Below are 20,675 nucleotides of genomic sequence, written 5' to 3'. Positions count from 1 at the left end.
GGTACTTCCGGGGAGGGTTGCCGGGCTGCGGGAGGAGGGTCTGACAGTTGGCGCGGCGGGCTAGGAGGGCGGGCGGCGCGTGTGGGCGCGGGCTCCGAGGGTCAGGTGAGGCGCGGGCCACGGGGTGGTGTGACCGGGCAAGATGCGGAGGGGATGGATGGCGTCTTAGTTCTGAAATCAGTCTCGGCGTCGCTTTGCGGCCCGGAGCGACTTCTTTCTCTGAACCTCAGTTTCCTCCTCTGTAGAATGGGGGCCAGAATCTGACCGTAGCATCCTCCTTAGGGCTTGGAGTGGGAGGTCTGCTTGCGCATGTCGGAGACCCTAGTTCAGCGCCTAGCACACTGCGCACTTCGTTACTGTACTAGTACTGTTAATACTGTAGCGATGATAATGTTTGAGCTTGGCGTGGAAGATCTGGGTGTGGGAGTGTGCAATTGGAGGCCCGCCGATTTCCGCGCAAGTCCCAGCCCAGCTTTGTGGCAGTGGGCCTGTGCCTGAACCTCTCTGGAGCTCATTTTCCTAATCTATACAATGAGGGTTAATAGTCCTATATCATAGGGTCGTTGTGAGGATGCTGATGAAATGTGCGTGTAAATCCCTTAGCATGGGGTTTTGCACTGTATGCTCAATGTATTGGGACTATGTTAATAATGATAATGAGAGTTACTGGCGTAGTTGGGACTTCCAGGGAAGAACGGATAGGGGGAAGCTCAGAGACAGCAATAGGAAAAACTTGGAATCTGGAATTGGCCAAATGGACATCCTGCCACTTCCTATTTGACTAATTTTGCCCCATCTCATAGATTTAGATTTTTCTTCTTCTTTAAAAGCACTGATGCATTTTTCTCCAGTCAATTAATTTGAGAAGAAAATTTCATATTGGCATACTAAGGGAAAACTAACACTGCTGGGTGCAAAAGGAAGGAAAACGTAACCTGAAGTACAACAGAAGCAGAATTGTCTATTTAAATTGTAGACAGAAGCTGAAAGAGAATTGAAAAGGGACTATCGTGGTCCCACAGACCCTGTCAGGTTGTACTCTGTTCTTTGCTTACCCTTTGCATGTGGCTGACATTAGGTCAGTGACTGTCCTCCCCTTTCTCTAGCTCACCGGAGTTTGATTTATTTAGTGCATATGTACATAGCACTTATCATCTGCCCAGCATTGTTTTAAGGACTTGGTGTTTGTGAACTCACTTCATCCCTCTAACCATTTTAAGAACATATACTCCTATATTCCTGTTTTATAGTTGAGGGAAGTGAAATCCAGAAAGGTTAAGGTTAACCCCTGACCCCCAAGGGTGGGGTTTTGGAAGTGGCAAAGTCAGGACATAGATCCAAGCCTTTCAAGGGCTTAGCCAGGGAGTCTGATATATGGTAATTACGTGAGTTTTAGAAACTGTCATTTGCTATTATTATTAATGTTCCAATTTTTACTGTTCAGAAAGTGATGACTGGAGATGGTCTTTTAATGGAGGAAAGAGGCAATTGAGTCCAGCCGGGGGACTTCTGCCACTGTAGGGAGAGGATACCAGTTCTCAAAGGCTTCTGGTAAGCATTAACTGACACCTCGAAAGACTGACCACAGCGCCTGGCTTGTAGTAGTCTATCAGTCAGTGTTAGTCATAGGCATTGGACTGACTTGGGTTCAAGTTGTGGCCCTACAGTTCCTTGCTGTGTGACCTTGGACCTGCCACTCTCATTTTTAACATGGGGATCATTTTTAACTTTTTTTTTTTTTTTAGATTTTATTTATTTGACACAGAGAGAGATTGAGATCACAAGTAGGCAGAGAGGCAGGCAGAGAGAGAGAGGGAGGGAAGGAGGTTCCCCGCCGAGCAGAGAGCCTGATGCGGGGCTCGATCCCAGGACCCTGAGATCATCATCTGAATTGAAGGCAGAGGCTTAACCCACTGAGCCACCCAGGTGCCCCTTACTTTTTTTTTTTTTACCCCAGATGGTTGTGAGGAGACACTGAGCTGTGTATACTCAGTGCCTGGCACCATAGGCCTTCAACAGGAGTTACCGAATGGCCAGTGGAATCAGGGAGAACTTGTTTTCGAATCCCAGTGAAGTCACTTGGTGGATGTGGCATTTGACAAATGACTGCACCTCGATGAGTCGGTTTTTTTTTTCATCGATTAAAATGGGGCCAATAATAGTCCTCCCTCCTGAGGAGGTAGTGAGGTGTCAGCAGGAGGCCTGGCTCCGGTCCTGGTTCATGATCAGTGCTTGGTATGTGACATGTTGTTTTTCTGTGTGACACATTGAAGACTCGCCATGCCCTGCTCTTTCAGAGCTGCTGGTGGTGTTGTCTTTGTCCAGTGGCAAAATCCAGAAGGCAGAGTAGATCTTAGGAGTCCAGTACAGGGGCAGAGTGATGTCTGTGGTCTTGTTCATCAACAAGAGACGCAACAGCAGCTAGAGAAGGTCAGCATGAGCCCCACTTGGAGGCAGAGGGGAGAGTCCCACATCTGGGGACTTTGGGAAAGCTTCCCAAAACTGGTGACAGCCAAACAGAGTGAAGGAGAGCTTGCCAGGAGGACAGGATAAGAAAGCATTCCAGGCACAGGTGAGCTTCTGTGGAAAACCGGGAGGCAGGCAAAGCTCCTGGGTGTCGGCTAAGACGGGAGGCCTGGGAGGTGAGACTAGCCAACACTTCCACACTCTTAGGGGGCAAGGCCACTGCCTCAGGTGTTCTGAGCATGAAAGTTCATTGGGTGTTCCAGCCTTCCTTTGAGGGAAATAACATCTGTGCGGTCCTGACTTCCAGATGGGGACACCAGACCCGACTGGTGAAGTAGCTTGCAGAGACCACGTGGCTAGGAAGTGGTAGAGCCAGATATGAGCCCCGAGGTCTGGTTCCAGAGTCCTTACTGTCATACCATCTCTGTTGTACCATTAGAATGGAGGCAGGGAGGGGCAGATTGTGTATGAAGGTGAGCAGAAAGGGACTAATGCATCCTGTGGAGCAAGCCGAGGAGGGATGATGGAGAAGGATCAGAATTGGCCCCGGGGCGCGCCTGGGTGGCTCTGTTGGTTAAGTGTCTGCCTTCGGCTCAGGTCATGATCTCAGCGTCCTGGGTCTCCTTGCTCGGTGGGGAGTCTCCTTGTCCCTCTGGCTCCCCTCCCCCACTATCATGCTCTCTCTCGCTCTCTCTCTCTCTCTCTCAAATAAATAAAATCTAAAAAAAAAAAAGAATCAGGGGCCAGAGTGGGTAGAAGGGAGCAGAATGAAGGAATAGAGCAGAGGGCGTAGAGGAGAGGGCAGGACTAGAGAAGAACAGGAGGGCTGAGTGGGCCAAGTGGCCTTGGAGGCAGATCGAGGTTAATCATCAGGCAAGGAAGTTTTTCCCTTTAGTTTCCTTTCTTTTCTTCCTTCCTTACTTCTTTTTTTCTTTTCCTTCCTTCCTTCCTTCCTTCCTTCCTTCCTTCCTGATTTTATTTGACAGAGAGAGTGAGAGCACAAGCAGAGGGAGCACAGAGGGAGAGGGAGAAGCAGGCTCCCCACTGAGCAGGGAGCCCAACTCTGGACTTGATCCCAGGACCCTGGGAGCATGACCTGAGCCGGAGACAGACGCTTAACTGACTGAACCACCCAGACGCCCAGTAACGTTCAGGGGAAAGTCCCCGTTGGTGCTAATATGTCCTTAACAGCTTTCTGGCACCTGCTCGTCTTACCTAAGCAGGCATTGGTTTTCCATTTCTCCTACCAGGCTCCTCATGGTGTAGTGGCCCACCTCTCTGCCCTCAGCTCCTCTTGCTCTCCTCCCCCTGTCTCCCCACCTCCCGCTGTCCTCTCACTCACTGTACTGTAGTCACCTTGGCTCCGTGCTGTCCCGCATCTATGCCCAGTGGACTCCTGGCTCAGGACACTGGACTTGCTGTACCTTCTCCTGGAACACTCTTCCTCTGTGAAACCACAGGGCTCGCTCCTCCGCCTCCTTTGGGGTCTCCAAATGTCGCTTTAGAGCGGTCTCTCCTCTTCAGCCTGTTTGGAATTACAACCCCCTCCCTCCCTCTCCAGGCCCTCCCTGTGTTCTGGGTGACACCGAGGGCTTTCTGACTCACCAAATCATGATCCATTTTGCTTGTTTACTCTCTCATCCTTCGTCCTCTGTCCCCACCTAGATGCCACTCTCTGTATTTTTTTTTTAAGATTTTATTTATTTATTTGACAGAGATCACAAGTACGCAGAGGCAGGCAGAGAGAGGGGGAAGCAGGCTCCCCGCTGAGCAGGGAGCCCGATTTGGGGCTCGATCCCAGGACCCTGAGATCATGACCTGAGCGGAAGGCAGAGGCTTTAACCTGCTGAGCCACGCAGGCGCCCCTGTACTTTTGTTCACGGCAGTATCTTTAGCTCCTAGAATAGTGCCTTGCACCTTGTAGGTTGTCAGTAAATAATTTATGAATGGATGACTAATGGGTATTTATGGTTAAAGTGTTGAGTGAGGGTCGGCGTGGTGTGTCGTGGGGGAAGATGTCTTTTTTTTCCTCTCTCACTCTCTTATCCCAGCCAGAAACTTCTGAGGTGTGTGGGGATGGAGCTGTGGACATTCGCTGTCACTGGGGCTCGTCCCAGGCGGCAGCGGGAGCTGTGGTGGCAGCACTGTCCCAGGCTGACTTCCTGCCAGCTGTTCAGGCTATTCCTGGGCTGTGAGCCCCCAGGCACTCTCCTCTGGCCCGCAGGCAGGCAGGCAGGCAACGAGGGAAACACACAGCCTGCGGCGACTCATGGGCCCTCTCCCGCTGTTCTCTCTTCCAGGCTCTTGGGAGCAGCACCAGGGCCCGGGGAGACAATGGTCTCAGTGACTATGGGTGAGTCTGTGGCCTTCTCTCCGGGGGTCCCCCTCCCCACTGCCCTTTCTGAGGTATGACCTTGGGGAGGGGAGCCGAGGTGGGGGAGGGAGAGCCAGGTCACTGGCAGGAACAGCTGTTCTCGGAGTACTGTGGAGGTGGGGCCCTGGCCTGCCCAGGGCCTAGCCACTCTGTATCTTGGCCTCCCAACGGCACAGTCTAGCCTTAAAGAACTTGTGATGTGAAATCCAGCAGAGGCTCAGTTTTCTCACGTGTAAAACGGAGATACTCACAGGCCTTAGGTCCTGGGATGTTGTAAGGATTAAGGAGGTTAGTGCATGTCAGACCTTGGGCACGCTTCTGACAAATGTCAGCCATTAGGATTCTCGTAAGCCTCATCACTATCTTCTCTTTCAGCTCTGCACTCTGGGGTTGCCAAAGCTCTGAGGTTAGTGGGTAGCTTGTACCACTTTTGAGATTTGTACATATAGAGAAGTACATAAGACATCTTTATGTGGTCATGGGAGCGATGAGAGAACGTAAACGTCAGACTGCATCTTTATGATTCCATTTCTATGAAGCACAGGGACAGGCAGGACCAGTCCATGCTGTGAGAAAGTGGCGGTGGCCCTCGAAAAACAGAGTGATGTCACTACATAGGGAATGTGGTGGTGGTGGGGGGGGTGCCTGTGGGATGTTGGAAATGTTTTATTTCTTGATCTGGGGGCTGGTTCCGTGCATGTGTTGGTTTTTGAACGTTACCGACTTACGTGTGCTTTGTGTGTATGTAAGTTATAGTTCAATACAAAGGTTTAAAAAAAAAAAAAAAAGCAAACCCCCCCCCCAACCCCGCAACCATTTAGGTCAAGAAATAAAGTATTGCCAGCCTCCCTGAGGGCCCACCCCGGTCACGAGCCTCTACCTCCTCCAGGGGGAATGAACCATGATTTTGGGATCATTTTTCCTTGCCTTTTCTTTTTTTTTTTAAAAGATTTTATTTATTTATTTGATAGAAGACACAGCGAGAGAGGGAACACAAGCAAGGGGAATGGGAGAGGGAGAAGCAGGCTTCCCGCTGAGCAGGGAGCCTGATGCGAAGCCAGATCCCAGGACCCTGAGATCATGACCTGAACCGAAGGCAGACGCTTAACGACTGAGCCACCCAGGCACCCCTCTCCTTGCCTTTTGTACTTGTACACAAGTAGGCAGAAAATATTCCTATGCCTGAGGGTTTGGTTGTGAGTTTAGGTGAACTAAATGTCCTGTGTTCTCTTGCTCCATGCAAGGGCCAGGAATCCTCTCCATGTCTTTCCTTTGAGCCGCTGTGTAGTATTTCCTGCCCCTGCTTCTGTCCGTGGATCCCACGTTGCTTCTGGGTTGGGGCTGTTAACAGACGAGCTGCTGTGAATATTCCAGTGTGTGTCTCCTGCTGTGTCCTGAGTCCACGACACATTGTGTGTCCCCTCTGACTCTCTGGAATGGGGGCGCTCCTGACCATTTACTTGGCAGCGTATTTTTTTTTTCAAGATTTTATTTATTTGACAGAGAGAGAGAAATCACAAGTAGGCAGAGAGGCAGGCAGAGAGAGAGGGGGAAGCAGGCTCCCCGTGGAGCAGAGAGCCCGACACGGGGCTCGATCCCAGGACCCTGAGACCATGACCCAACCCGAAGGCCGAGGCTGAACCCACTGAGCCACCCGGGCGCCCCACTTGGCAGCGTATTTTCCTCTTTAGTAGGACATGAAATGACGACAAGGGCCCGATGTGGGGATGTTCTCAGTTCCTTGACTTTGCTTCAGGCAGCTAGCCCCCCCCCAAGTGATGTGGCCCCTTTTCCCTCCTTAGTAACAGCGTGATTGAGATGCAGTTCACATTTTATACAATAAAGTGTACAGTACAGTGGTTTTATACTGCGTTCGGAGTTCTACAGCTGTTAGCACAATCAGTTTCAAAACCTTTTCATCACTTCCCGCAAAGTACCCGTACCCATTAACTAATCGTCACTCTCTTTTGCCTGCCCCCCCATCTCCCCCGAGCAACCACTGATCTTTCTGTCTCTCTAGATCTCTATAGATGTTTACCTATTCTGGACATTTCATATAAGTGGAATCATTATGTGGTGTTTTTTAACAGATGAAGTTGCCTGCTTATGGCTGATGGAACCCAGGGCCCCATGCCTGGGCAGGTGGATAGTGCCTGTGTGAGGCAGAAAAAACCCCCCTGTCCCCTGGGCCTGTGGCAGAAGTCCTTAGGGCATGACCAGGAGACGGGCCTGTGGCTAGGTAGGCAGAAGTGTGGTCCCAGGTCTGCACCCGAGCCCTGAAGGCACCTTCAGAAGAAACCAGAGTCTCTTTACCCACTCTGTGCCTCAGTGGTCTTATAAGCAAAATGGGCATAGCACTAGCAAATTTCATATTTTGATTGTTGGGGTTTCGTGCTATATACAATGAGAAAGAAAAGTTTCGCCAGTGAAACCCTTGATTGTGAGGTGGCTCTTAGTTTCAGAGATGTTAAAATGTGAAAAGGAAGTTCTCAGAATCAGTGATCTTATCTAACAGCCATTGGCCAGACCTGGGTGAATTTGAAGGTCACACCCAAAAGGCTAAAACAGAGAAGTTTAGAAACAATAAAGCTCGGTGGGTGGGTGTGTCCCTGCTCTGGGCCTTGGGCTCGGTAGTGGTGGCAGATTAAAATAAATAGCAGCAGTGGCCACGAGTTGAGGTTGTTCCCTGGGCCAGGTGCCACTTCATGTCCTTTATGGGGACTCTACGCAGTGATCCAAGGATGTACGCCTTATCACTAGAATGTGAGCTCGGTGAGGGCGGGGCGTTGTCTTGTGCAGTGGAATCCACCTGCCAAGAATGGGACCTGCCAAGTCCTCGGTAAATCCTTCCTGAGTGTCATCCTAAAATTTCCGGACGAGGAAACGGAGACCCCAAGCGTTAACTTCCCGTAGGCCCTTAGCCAGGAGCTGGCAGAGCCGGAATTTGAACCCAGGCGCCAAAGCCTATGCTTGCTGCTTCTGTGGTGAGGAGCGGGCTTGCTGACGCTCGTAGGCCCGCTCTGTGTCCCTTCTTTCCCTTCACCTGTGGATCCTGTCACCCTCAGCAGCTGGGCCTGCCGATGGGGACCAGGCCGGAGAACCTAGAGCCCCAGCTCCCTGAACTTGGGCATTGGCCGTGTGTGAAGATGATCGTGGGGCCTCGCGGCCCAGGGCAGAGCTGTGACCAGAAGGGTCAAACAGAAGCACGTGGGCTTCATGGCCTCAGTCTCCTCCTTGGCAGAGGGAGGGAGGCCTAATGCTGCGAGCTGCTCGCAGGGTTGTGGGCAGGCTGAGTTCCACCATCTGAGGGAAACGCTTGGCCGGGGCCTGGCGTGCAGTGAGCATTTAATCTGTGGGAGCCACTGCTCTTGTGGTTTTGCGGCTGCTCTTCTCTGGAGGGAATAATGGGAATAACGAGCCCTGTCCATCCCCCAGCCACTTCCGAGTGGATCCAGTTCTTTAAGGAAGCCGGCATTCCTCCGGGGCCTGCTGTCAATTACGCGGTGATGTTTGTGGATAATAGGTAAGGGGGCCTAGGGGACAGAGCGCAACTTGGCGAGAGGAGGGGAGAGGATGGGAGGAGGCGGAGGGGGTGAGACGGGAGCTGGCTAGCCCATCTGTCCTGGCCTACTTGTGGCCTCACTGCTGACCTTCCCCCGCAGGATCCAGAAGAGCATGCTACTGGATCTCAACAAAGAGATCATGAATGAGCTGGGTGTGACTGTGGTGGGCGACATCATTGCCATCCTCAAGCACGCCAAGGTGGTGCACCGCCAGGTGGGTGTGCTGCCCAGCCCCTTGATCTCTGGGTTTACGGTGCGGTGGGGGGGCCTGTACCAGAGCCAGCAGGAGGCTTGGAAGCAAAAGCAGGCAGACCCGAGTTCCAAGGCTGGTTGTACCATTTGCTGTGTGACATTGGGCATGTTGCCTAACCTCTCTGAGCCTTTATTTTTCCACTGGTAGAATGCAGATAGGTAGACCTATCTCACAGGGTGGTTGTAAGCATTAAGTTAAAGAAAGCCCCAGTATAAAAAGCTCCCAGTGTAAATAGTGGGGCCTTGGTAGAGGCTCTCTTACCATTACTAGTTCTCATCTTCCTCATGATAATCAGCTTTAGCAGGGCTCTTCTCTGTCCCCAGGACAGGAGCTCCCCCTGGGGGACTCAGGCGGTCACCGGGCCAACAACATGGTTATTCCATTCTTGGCCCCTCCACTTACAGTGACCTTAGACAAGTGAAGATCACTCCTCCCCCCACAGTCTCTCTGAAACAGACTTTTCACACTGCAATGCTGTGTAGGGGAGCAGTGGCCACCTACCAGATAGCGTGTGGGGCACTGAGCACCGGACCTGGAATGAAGAGCTCATTGAATCTTCAGCTGACACTCACCAGGCCTTATCATAGCCTGCCATTCCCTGTCTCCATTCTTTATACATTTTATTTTATTATGATTTTTTAAAAGATTTTATTTATTTGACAGAGAGAGATCACAAGTAGGCAGAAAGGCAGGCAGAGAGAAAGGAGGAAGCAGGCTCCCTGATGAGCAGAGAGCCGGATGCGGGGCTCGATCCCAGGACCCCGAGGTCATGACCCGAGCTGAAGGCAGAGGCTTTAACCCACTGAGCCACTCAGGTGCCCCCCCATATCCTCTTTCTGCTCCGCGATACCACCTTGCTTTTATTTGTGTCTCCTAACCTCTCCTTTAGTCTCCGTGAATCTGTGACAGTTCCATAGTCTTCCCAGGTGACTGATGACCTTGACAGTTGTGAAGAGTCCTGGTCAGGTGTTTTGCAGAGCATCTCTCAGTTTGGGTCTGTCCTCTGCCTTCTCGTGGTGAGGAGTGAAATGTACCGAAATCTCTTCTCTAACAGCTCGGGCTCTCATCCTCCCAGTGTTGCTCAGGTTTCTTTTCCCCTACCTGTGCCCTCGTCCCTGTGGTAACCCAGACACCTGTTTGGCTCTTCTTTCTCCCCCCCTCCCCCCCACAGGACATGTGCAAAGCTGCCACTGAGTCCGTGCCCTGCAGCCCCAACCCCCTCCCTGGCGAGATCCGCCGAGGTGCCTCTAGCGGTGAGTCCCACCTACCTAGGGTTCCTTCCCTTTATCCCTACACTTTAGCTCTAAAGGGGACACACCCGGAGTCTGCAGGGGTGAAACAAGGCCAGCAGAGGTTCTCTCGGCCACCGATTTTCACTGGTGGCGGTTCTGTTCCGTAAAGTCACTGCGAACACGGAATGAGCGAGTGCCGGGTCGTTACTCCCAGAAGAAATACAAGGTTAGGTTCCTGCAAGCCTCTCCTTACAACACTTTTGTCAAACAATCAACACAGACCTTACTTTATGTATGTTTCTGTAAAGACGTTTCATTTGTCATATGTTGCTGATGAGTTCACATCGAGCTCGTGGCCAGCACCTCTGTAATGCGTGCCTGGGCAAAGCTAATCGAACACAAATATTTTCTCCGTAAGGAACATCACTTGGGAATACTAGAAAGCACTTTGCCACTCTATTTGGGGGCCATTTTATTTTATTTTTTTAAAGATTTTATTTATTCGACAGACGGAGATCACAGGAAGGCAGAGAGGCAGGCAGAGAGAAAGAGAAGGAGAAGCAGACTGCCCGCTGAGCAGAGAGCTCGATGTGGGGCTCGATCCCAGAACCCTGGCATCATGACCTGAGCTGAAGGCAGAGGCTTTAACCCACTGAGCCACCCAGGCTCCCTTGGGGGCCATTTTAAACAGCCATTTTAAACAGTTTTGGTTTTGGAGTTACAAATCAATCTTAGCGAAGAGGCGAATTTGCAAATAGGGAATCCGTGAATGGTGAGAACGGAAAGTATTTACACATTTGGTTTTTTTTCCAGCAGTGTGATACCTTTTTAAAGAAGAATAAACTTTAAAAATTTAATATGCATATTAGCCTTTGCTGCTTAACGAGCCCCAAACTGGTTTCAGACACAGACTTTTATTTCTCATGATTTTATGTCCTGGCCAGTCTCTTCTGCTCTGGGCCAGCTCAGTGGATCTCAGTGGTCACCTAGCAGGTTGGTGGAGGCTGGGTGATCTAGCATGGCCTCACTCACATGTCTGGTGGTTGGCTTGATGTCATCTGGGCCCACAGAGGTGACCGGGCCACACGTCCCTTGTATTCCTGCAGGCGTGCCTGGGCTCGTCCACATGGGGCCAATTGCAGGGTGCCCTAGAGCAGCAGGAGAGGGCGGGCCCCAGTGTGCAGAGCACCTCTTAAGGTTCTGCTTGTGTAACACTTGCTCTTGTCCCATTGGCCAAAGCCTGTCACGTGGCTAAGCCCGGTGTCGGTGTGGGCAGTGCCAACCAAGGGCACGGACAGAGGAAGGCTGAACAAATCGGGGTTCTTTGCTGCGACAGTCTGCCTGAACTTACATATGATCATGAAGGTACAGCTGAATCACTTTCCACAGACACAGCAGCCATGTAACCAGCAGCATCCAAATCCAGAAACAAAAACCTGACCAGCGTCACTCCCGCCTCTCCAGGGCACCCATTACCCTGATGCCTCACAGCAGAGATGGTCTGTTTTTGTTAGTCTTTTTTGCTAGTCTGTCAAGTGTACATAACTGAAGTCAGACAGTATGTATTTTTTTATAGCCTTCTGAATGCCTTCGTTTAAAACAAATTTAAAAAATTAAAACTAACAGAGGCACCTGTTGGTGTCTCAGTGGGTATAACCGCCTCTGCCTTTGGCTCAGGTCGTGATCTCAGGGTCCTGAGATCGAGCCCCACATCAGGCTCTCTGCTCAGCGGGGAGCCTGCTTCCCTCTCTCTCTCTCTCTATCTGCCTCTCTGCCTACTTGTGATCTCTCTCTGTCAAATAAATAAATAAAATCTTAAAAAAAAATTAAAACCAACAAAAATACTAGTGGAGAAAATAGGCAGTCGGGAGGAGTAGGAGAAGCAGACAGAGAGGGACAGGGAGTGTGGAAGAATGTCCCAGAACAGCATTCTTGGTACGCTCACTTGTATACACTTTAGAATATATGCTTTTGAATATATGTGTCTGTATCTGTGCATGTCTGACAGCGAACTACGGCTTAGAGTCATTAGGGCAAAGACAGAGTTGTTTTTCTTCCACCCAAATGGTGCTTACCTGTCATGAGGAAACATCATATCCCTTATCCCTTTCTAGCAAGACGTTTCCCTCTGGGTACATTGCACGAGGCAGGGCCTCTCTACTGTTTACTTTCTATCGCAGACCATCCCAGTCATCCTGGGAGGTTCTGCCCAGCTCACCAGAAAGCCACCCTATCTGGCTTCAGAGCTGCCCGAAGAAAAGTCTTGGAAAAATTGTGGAAGCGTATATACCCATCATTATCAGGGGAGTGAGCAGGGCTGGAAACCGACTGTTTTTCCCCGGTAGGGGGAAGGAGGAGGCCTGATCAGGAAGGGCCAATCCCCAGACTTCAGAAAGATCCAATTCTTTTTCTTTTTCTTCTTCTTTTTTTAAATTTAAATTTAATTAGCCAACGTACGGTACATCATTAGTTTCAGATGTAGGATTCAATAACTTACCGGTTTCACATAACACCCAGGGCTTGTCACAGCACTTGGGGCAGGCTCCAGTTCTTGACCTGGGTGGTGGGTATGTGGGAGTTGACTTTCTGTTAAGTGGTCTGTGTGGGTTTGATATTTTTTTTCCTGTATGCTGTAGTTATAATTTCAAAACCAAGCAAGCAACATATAATTGTGTAATGCATCGAGAGTCATAGTGGGGGACTTCATTAGGTTTTGAGAGGCAGCACACAGCAGAAAAAGGGAAGGCTTTGGGGGTGGGTAGGCTAGAATACCAAAACCTGAAAGCTGGTGGAGGTGGGAGTGGGGAGCACCGGGCCTATGGGGTGAGCCGGGCAGCATGAAGCTCTTCCCCAAGAGCTTTTGAGATCCGGGCCCTAAAACCAGGAACACTGCGCTGGAGGTAAGACCCTCGTCCTTCCCGTGCTGGGGCCAGCCCTCCTGTCTGCGTGCTGTAGCTCCCCCCTGCTCTGCAGAAGACCGGGGCTTCCAGAGACCTCATCCCCAGAGGGAGGTCATCACATGTCTTCCCACTGCCCGGCTGTAGCTGGACTCACCATGGCCCAGGGGCCTGGCGGAGGAACCCCTCCCGGAGTCTGGAGTCCCCGCTTCCTCACCTATAAAATGGGCTTGTAGTAGATCCTGTTGGAATTTTCCATGAGAGGGTTCATTTTTTCTAGTAGATGCTTATTGAGGACCTGTGATGCACCAGGAACTGTCACAGCCCCTGGGGATACAGAAATAAACAGGCCTTGTCTCCTGGTGGGGCCTGCATACTCAAGGGAGAGCCCCCCAGGAGACATCCGTGTCATTTAGTGGCAAGCAGTACTTAGGGTTATGAGGCAAAAGCAAGCCTAGCGCAGGGTCGGGCTGGTGGAGTGGTCCAGGAAGCTTTCTCTGGGGAGGTGCCCTCGGAGAGGAGACCTGAGTGAAGATCCAGAGTGAGCTGGTTGGTCCTCGGGGAACCGCATGCCCAGTCGAGGGAACAGCATGTGCTAGGAACAGGTGCACGCTTGCTGGGTGAGTAATATCCCCAGACCAGCTTAGCTGAAGTGGAGCCGGGAGAGGAGCTTGGGAGAGTGTGACAGGAACCAGTCTGGTCTAGGGCCTTAGGAAAGGCCCTCACGCAGTGAGGGGTGGGCCCGCTCCTGGTTAGACTGGCCAACCGCCATCATGGCCGTGCAGCCCCAGCATGACTTCAGCTGCCCCTTCCCCATTCAGTCCCAAGGTTTGCCTTCACCATTCTGGCCTCCATCCCCAGGCCCTTGGCATGACTGGACTCTATCCTTTCCTCCCTGTAGCTGCCTCTCGAATGATCGCCAACAGCCTGAACCGCGACTCCCCACCTGGCACTCCCCCCAGGCGGCCGGACACCAGCACCTCCAAGATCTCGGTCACTGTGTCCAACAAGATGGCAGCAAAGAGTGCCAAGGCTGCCGGTGAGGGGACATGGGCGGATGGTGGGAGGAGCTGGGGGTGAGGGTGGGTTGGCGGATGGTCTTCAGAGGTCATGTGCCCAAGGTCACAAGGTGCTTTGAAAACCACAGCGTGTCCAGAGAGTTCAGGCTTGGTCAAGCCCCTGCGCCTCTGTGGGCCTTGCTTTCCCAGTCTGTAGAATGGGGACAGTGGGAAGCTCTTGAGACCGTGTACCTACTGGTGCGGTGTGCTGCTGTTCTTAGTGGACAGTTCTGTCGCTTTCGATTTTTTGTTCATTTTGTATTGTGGAAAGAACACTTAACGTTGACATTACCATCTTCATAAAGGCTCAAGTGTTCAGTACAGCGCTGCAGATTACAGGGGGCTCAGTCTGTTTTCACAGATGCTTACCGAGGCCCACACTGGTGCCATGCCCTGTGCTTGGTGCAGGGGTCAGAGGTCCAGAAGGCACCGTTTCCTCTCAGCAACCAGGAGGATCCTCCTTCCAGACCTTTGACCTGATCCTCTCACCCTGGGCTAGAACTCTCCAGAGCTTTCCACTGTCCCAGTAATAAAGTCATCTACCTGCATGGCCTTATAGGCTCTGTATAATGTGACTCCTTCTCTGGCATGTCTTCCCCTGGCTCCCTCCCTCGGGACCCTTCCAGGCTCCTTCCCATTGTGGGCCCTTGCCCTGATGTTCCCTTCTCCCAGCACACTCTTCCACCAAAGACTTTCTGTGCTTGGCCTCTGTTCCTCTTTCAGGTCTCAGCTTGAAAGCTGGGAATAGGACACCAAGCCCTCCTCCTGTGTGCCCCACTGCTCTACCTTTGTTGGACCCACCCCCACAGCAAAGATCTTGGCACAAGTGGAAACCGAGGCCCAGAGAAGGAGCTTGGTTATTCTTATGCCTGGAGCCATCACACCCTGTGCCCCCTGCACTTCCTCCCCGTCTCTGGCCTTTTTGATTTGTGTGTCATGAGCAAGAAAGTTAAGATTAATTTTTTTTTTATATTTGTTTACTTATTTATTTATTTGACAGAGATCATAAGTAGGCAGAGAGGCAGGCAGAGAGAGAGAGGGGGAAGCAGGCTCCCTGCTGAGCAGAGAGCCCTATGTGGGGCTTGATCCCAGGACCCCGGGATCATGACCTGAGCTGAAGGCAGAAGCTTTAACTCACTGAGCCACCCAGGCACCCCCAAGATTAATTTCTAAAGTATTGAAAAGATGGTGAGCCTGGGAGTCACCAGCTCAAATGTGTTGGGGGATTCATTTGTTTTTTTTTAAATCTAAGTGAGTTATAATTTACTTACGTACGATGCACAAATTGTAAGTATACAGTTTGGTTAATTGATTAATTGATTAATTTTAAAGATTTTATTTATTTGACAGAGAGAGATACAGCGAGAGAGGGAACACAAGCAGGGGAGTGGGAGAGAGAGAAGCAGGCTTCCTGCCAAGCAGAGAGCCAGATGTGGGGCTTGATCCCAGGACCCTGGGATCATGATCTGAGCCGAAGGCAGACGTTTAATGACTGAGACACCCAGGCGCCCCCAGTTTGATTAATGTAAAAAAAAAATGATTACACCCATGAAAGCTCTACCTAGATGGAGCTCTTGAACCATTCCATCAGCCAGCAGTTTCCCCCTTCCCAGCTAGGCTGGGAGGTCAGCCTATTGGGGGCAGGGACAGAGCCACAGGGAGCCCTGAGAGGCCAGCCACCATGTGGGGATTCTGAGCGCCACTGGCAACCCTGTTGTGCCTAGACCCCTGAATCTCTTGGTGGTTCAAAGTCTGCAGTGGTTGGGAAGATAAGGTATTGCAGTCATTCGAATACATGGAGATAAAGGGCACATTTGTGCCCTTCGCGGGGTGTCCAGCCCCTAACCCAGGAGCACATTCTATCCCAGCAGATGCTCACCATCCCCCTTCTCCCCATCAGCTGTGGCCCAGCGGGAGGAGGAGAGCCTGGCTGTTCCCACCAAGCGGCGCCGGGTCACTGCTGAGATGGAGGGGAAGTACATCATCAACATGCCCAAAGGCACCACCCCCCGGACCCGCAAGATCCTGGAGCAGCAGCAGGCAGCGAAAGGTATCGACCTGGCAGGGGTGCCCTTTGGCGTCGAGACTGCATTTCCCTTCGTTGCGTGGTGCGGGGTTGGTCAGGCCCTGCGGGCACTGGCCGAGAGGCAGGCTCTAGTGAGATCCAGGGGGCAGGTGCCCGAAGCGTAGGAACCATCATGAGCCAGAGGAGCCTGGTTGAGGTTCCTTCCATAGCTGGGGTACAGAGGGGGTCTTCCCCACAGGGTTCCTTTTAGAGTAGTGTTTGTGTCTTCATGGAAAAACACTCATATGGTGCGGAAGAACATACAGTACCGCCGGACTCTGTCCCCTCAGTTCCATAGCCCAGGCCATCGTTACCCTACCCAGACCAGTGTGAGCTCGCCCGCGTGTGTTTGTACATAGACCCATATAGGTAGTTTGTTTTAAAGCACAAATAGCATCATTTTGTAGGTATTGTTGTAGAACTTTTTTTTTTTTTTTAAGGAATTTTTTGTTGTTGTTGGGAGAGACAGAGAGAGCATGAGTAGGGGTTGGGGGTGCGGAGAGCGGGAGAAGCAGGGAGCCTGATGGCGGGGTTAATCCCACGACCTTGGGATCATGACCTGAGCTGAAGGCAGATGCTTAACTGACTGACCCACTCAGGCTTTAACTCTTTTTAATGTTCATTTAGTAGTTGCAAAATATTTGTATATCGTGATTTAATAAACATTCTTTCAGTGGTCATTTGGGTTGGGATGTAGGGAGAGGGCTTATCACCAGTCAGTAGGCTCTCAGAGGCCCATGACCCCCAAAAGAGTGAAGGGAACAAGTAAGGATTAAGAACCCTTCCCACACATACACACGTTTCGAACTTGTACAGCCTCAAGGAGCCCAAGAGTCAATTTCAGAGGATTTCTCACTAGCCAGAGACGTGTGGGTCACTGTTAGCTAGGGCATAGACACAGAGCCTGTGTCCGCCTGTACCAGAGCTGCCCGGGCCTGGACTGGCCGTATCTGCCCTCCATTGTCTGCACCATGCGAGATGCTTGGCCAGGCCTGGGCTCCGTGCGCGGCTCAGCAGGTGCTGGCTGAGGGCTCACTTCCCTCCCAGGTCTCCAGAGGACATCCGTGTTTGACCGCCTCGGTGCCGAGACCAAGGCAGACACGACGACGGGGAATAAAGTGAGTTGGGAATGGGGAAACCACCTAAGGTTCTCTAATTATCTTCCTTGCGGGTGTCAATCCCACATCTAACCCCTCATCCTCCCTGCACCGTCTCACCCACCCAGACAGCCTCAGTTCCCTTCTTTGCACCTCGACTTCTCTCCTCATTTCCAGTGCCTGGGGTCTGGCCAACTCCTGCCTGCTGCCCTCGGGCCGCTCTCACTTCCGTGTCCCAGACTGGCCTTGGCAGTCCTCCAGGGGGACTCCCGTCCCAGGCCCTGTCACAGGGATGCCCCGGTGCCCCCGTTCCAGGCCGGCTTCAGTGAAGGCTCTGTCTGTCGTCCCTGATCTGCCATCCCCCCCCCATTTCCTGCCCTTCCCCCACAGCAGCAGTGTGTGCCCACGTCCACGACAGGCCTCCTGCCCCCCCATCAGATGCTTCTCAGCGCGGTCAGGATGAACGCCACCCTCCTTGCCTTGGCCTGCAGGCCCCCGGGACGGTGTGTGGTTAGGAACCCACAGCCTGAACCCTGCCCGGTGTGAATCCAGCTCTGCCACTCCCTGGCTGCATGGCCTTGGCCATGTCACTTAAGCTTCTTGTACCTCGGTTTCCTTATCTGTCTCATACCCACCTCATTGTGAGGATGAGCTGAGCTGCACTGCACGGGGCTGGGGAGTCTGATGCGTGGTTAGGCATGCTCTAGGTGTCCCCTTCCGTGAACTGCACCAGGGCTCCCGGCTGCGTTTCCTGCCTCTCCATCCCTTGCTCACCAGGGCTTACCTGACCTTTATCACCTCCTAGAATCTTAATCACGAGCATGATAGTAACAGTCAGGCTCTCGTGGCTAGAAGATGCAGCCATGTGAAGAGCTTACTTAGCACAGAGTGAGTGCTCCATACTTAGGATTCTTATTCCTGCCTTGGGGGCTTGGCCCTTGCTCTTTTCTTGGCCCACTCATCCCCACTCATCCTTGAGGGCCCGGCTTACACATCAGCACCTCGGACAAGGTGTCACTGAACTCCTGGAGGAGGCGAGGCTTCCCGGTCTCCTTGCCAGCACTCCCATCTCTTCCAGACAGTGCATCGCTGTCGTAATTAGGGAGTTGTTTGTGTCATTTCCGCGGCCAGGTCTGTCTCCCCCACTGGACTGTGAGCCCCCTGAGCACAGGGCCAGGGATAGTCAGGACTCGGGAGACACTTGTTGAGTGAATAACCAAATTTGTCTTTTGTCGTGTTCCCCTGTCGACCTTGGCAATGGTCTTCTCTCTGTGCGTGGCCTGCCCTTTGTCTTCCCATGTTTGTTAGACCTACGTGCTGGAACTTTCAGATCTCATCTCAGGTGTCCCTCATCCAGGGAGTCTCTCCTGAACTTCATCCAAGGTCAGGAGACTCCTTTGGGTTCTGCCAGCTCCCTGGATGTCCTGTCATGGCTCTCACCACTGGCTAGGGTGTCACCATGTCACCATGGGTGTTTCTCCCAGCGAGGCCAGGAACAGTGAGCAGCTCTGTGCATATGCATGTTGAATGACTAAATGACTCACTTGTCCCGTCTCTGACCCCTGCAGCCCACAGGAGTCTTTAGCCGCCTCGGGGCCACCCCAGAGATGGACGAGGATCTGGCTTGGGACAGCGACAATGACAGCAGCAGCTCTGTCCTGCAGTATGCTGGGGTCCTGAAGAAGCTGGGCCGGGGCCCGGTGAAGCCCAGTCCCCAGCCAGCACTGACTGTCAAAGCCAAGGCCACAAGCTCGGCCACGACAGCTGCCACGCCAACACTGCGGCGCTTGGCCCTTTCCTCACGCCCTGGGCTTGAGAGGAAGCCGGAGTCCCTGTCCAAAGTCAGCATCATCCAGAGACTGGGCAAGGCTGCCCTTGTGCCCGAGGCCCAGGACAGCCAGGTCACAAGCACCAAGAGTAAGTCCTTGGCCGAGGTCAAGGTCACCATTAAGAGGACTCTGGTGGGGCCCCGGGGGAGCAGCTCCAGTGAGGGCCTGGGCGCCCAGATGGACCATGCAGGCACAGTGAGCGTGTTCAAAAGACTGGGCCGCAGGACCTTCTAGCCTCTGGGCGGGGCGCAGGCCCCTCTCCACGCTCCTGGCTCCCGTGGAGGCTCCGGTGAGGCTGCGCCCGGCCCTCTGCTGGCTCCCTCTGCTGGCTCCCGGATGACACTGCTTGTCTCCCTCAGGCATTCGAGCCGGCCCAAGCTTTCTGGGAGTTCACCCCAGTGTTCTGAGACCGAGATGGTCGCTGTGGCCAGGCCTTGCTGCTCTAGGACTTTCCTTTCTCATGTCCTTTGCTCTCTACTCTCTGACTGTGGCCTTTGGCAGGACCCACTTTTCTACCACTGCCAGAGCCAAGCGCTCTTTTCCCGCCTCTGTTCCCCCCTCCTGCCCCCCCGCCCCCGCAGCATCTGCTGCGTCCACCCCAGCTCCCCAGACTTCCCATCCCCCAGAGTCCCCCCACCTTGCCCATGTCCCGACTTCCCCTCTGCCCCCTCTGCCCGCTCCTTTAGCTTCTCTGTCTCTCCCTCTCTTCACACTGTTCATTTCTCTTCTGTTTTCTGTCCCCGTGGCAAGGCCCGACTGTGCGCTGCGTCCTGCCTGACCCTCCTGCGCCTCCGGCCTCCCAGCGGCCCCCTCGTCGGCGGTGGCGTCGAGCCTGTAGAGACTGTTAGCCGCCCTCACGCCCAGGCTGGAGGGACCGCCCCTGACCCTGGGCTGCAGCGGGCTGCCTCGGTTTTCCTGTCCTGGGCATCTTTTTCTCTGACAGCCCATGGCGGGTGGTGGACAAGGGTCACCGGGAAGGGAGGCCAGCGCCGGGAGAAAAAGAAGAAAACGGCTGTTTTAATATATTTTTGTGACTTTCAAACTGTTTCCCTCCCCTCCTTCAGGGTGAGTCACAGGGTTGTTTTTCACACAAAGCACAACGTAGGTGTGGGTGGCAATGAAGGGTTGGGTTCTCTTTCTGGAGGCCAGGCTCCCTGGAGGTCAGGGCTCCACGTGGGCCATGTCTGTGGGGCAGGCTCCCAGCTGAGGGGAGTCATGGTCGTGGTCATCGTTCGGTTGGACGTCCTCTTCCCTTCACCCGACTCTAGTTCCGTCACTGTTCTCCCGCTCCGTGTAGTTCACCTGTTTCTGCCACTCTGCCTGTTGGTGGCTTTCCAAACTGCAGGCTCCCGTGTGAGGCAGTGGGTTCGTGTCATTTGGGTCATACACGCGTTCACTGCTGCACAGCCCCTGCCCTGTGCCAGACCCGCCTAGAGGAAAGCAGACGAGCCCCTGCCTGCGTGGCTGAGCTCTCCAGTCAGGGAGGTGGCGGGAGAGGGGTCATCCTGTCCAGAGAATGGGACGGAGGAGCAGAAGTGGCCAGGAGGACTGCTGATGTTGGGGGAAGAAGGTAAGGGCTGAGCAGGGAACCATCAGAAGCCGCTGTGTGAGGTGTAGGAGGAAGAGGGTCCAACAGGGGACACAGCCGGGGCAAAGGCTCTGAGGTCAGAGGAGCAAGGAACATGAAGGCCAGGGGAGATGGGAATGCTGGCCAGGGAGCGAAGGGTCTGCCACAGAGCACCTGTTGTTGGGACAAGTGGGCAGGGACCAGATGACCTGGGGCTTCATGACCTGCGGTGAGGAATTTGGACATCTTCCGTAGGCCCTGAGAAGTTTGGGAA

The 20,675-nt window shown here is 53.0% G+C and overlaps 1 protein-coding gene across 5 annotated transcripts; it reads left to right on the top strand.

Moving 5' to 3' along the window:
* The first annotated feature begins 16 nt into the window (after positions 1 to 16).
* On the top strand, positions 17 to 19,876 carry CUNH19orf47 (chromosome unknown C19orf47 homolog). Of its 5 annotated transcripts, XM_032841970.1 has the most exons (11): positions 17 to 105; positions 1,445 to 1,551; positions 4,767 to 4,819; positions 8,276 to 8,363; positions 8,503 to 8,617; positions 9,828 to 9,909; positions 13,687 to 13,824; positions 15,744 to 15,893; positions 16,956 to 17,026; positions 18,574 to 18,922; positions 19,585 to 19,876. In XM_032841970.1, the coding sequence occupies exons 3-11, from the start codon at positions 4,801 to 4,803 to the stop codon at positions 19,680 to 19,682; spliced, it is 1,110 nt and encodes a 369-aa protein (XP_032697861.1). In that variant the 5' UTR covers positions 17 to 105; positions 1,445 to 1,551; positions 4,767 to 4,800; the 3' UTR covers positions 19,683 to 19,876. The 5 variants fall into 5 exon arrangements, with proteins under 5 accessions (XP_032697861.1, XP_032697858.1, XP_032697860.1 ...); XM_032841967.1 differs by lacking the exon at positions 19,585 to 19,876 and having other exon boundaries at positions 18,574 to 19,377; XM_032841969.1 differs by lacking the exons at positions 1,445 to 1,551; positions 19,585 to 19,876 and having other exon boundaries at positions 64 to 105; positions 18,574 to 19,377.
* Positions 19,877 to 20,675: the final 799 nt, after the last annotated feature.

The sequence above is a fragment of the Lontra canadensis genome, unplaced genomic scaffold (assembly GCF_010015895.1).
Source record: "Lontra canadensis isolate GAN:19392208 unplaced genomic scaffold, GSC_riverotter_1.0 scaffold125, whole genome shotgun sequence".
Taxonomy (NCBI): Eukaryota; Metazoa; Chordata; class Mammalia; order Carnivora; family Mustelidae; genus Lontra; species Lontra canadensis.
Note: the sequence above shows the minus strand (reverse complement) of the source record. Positions and strands in the feature narration are given on the sequence as shown.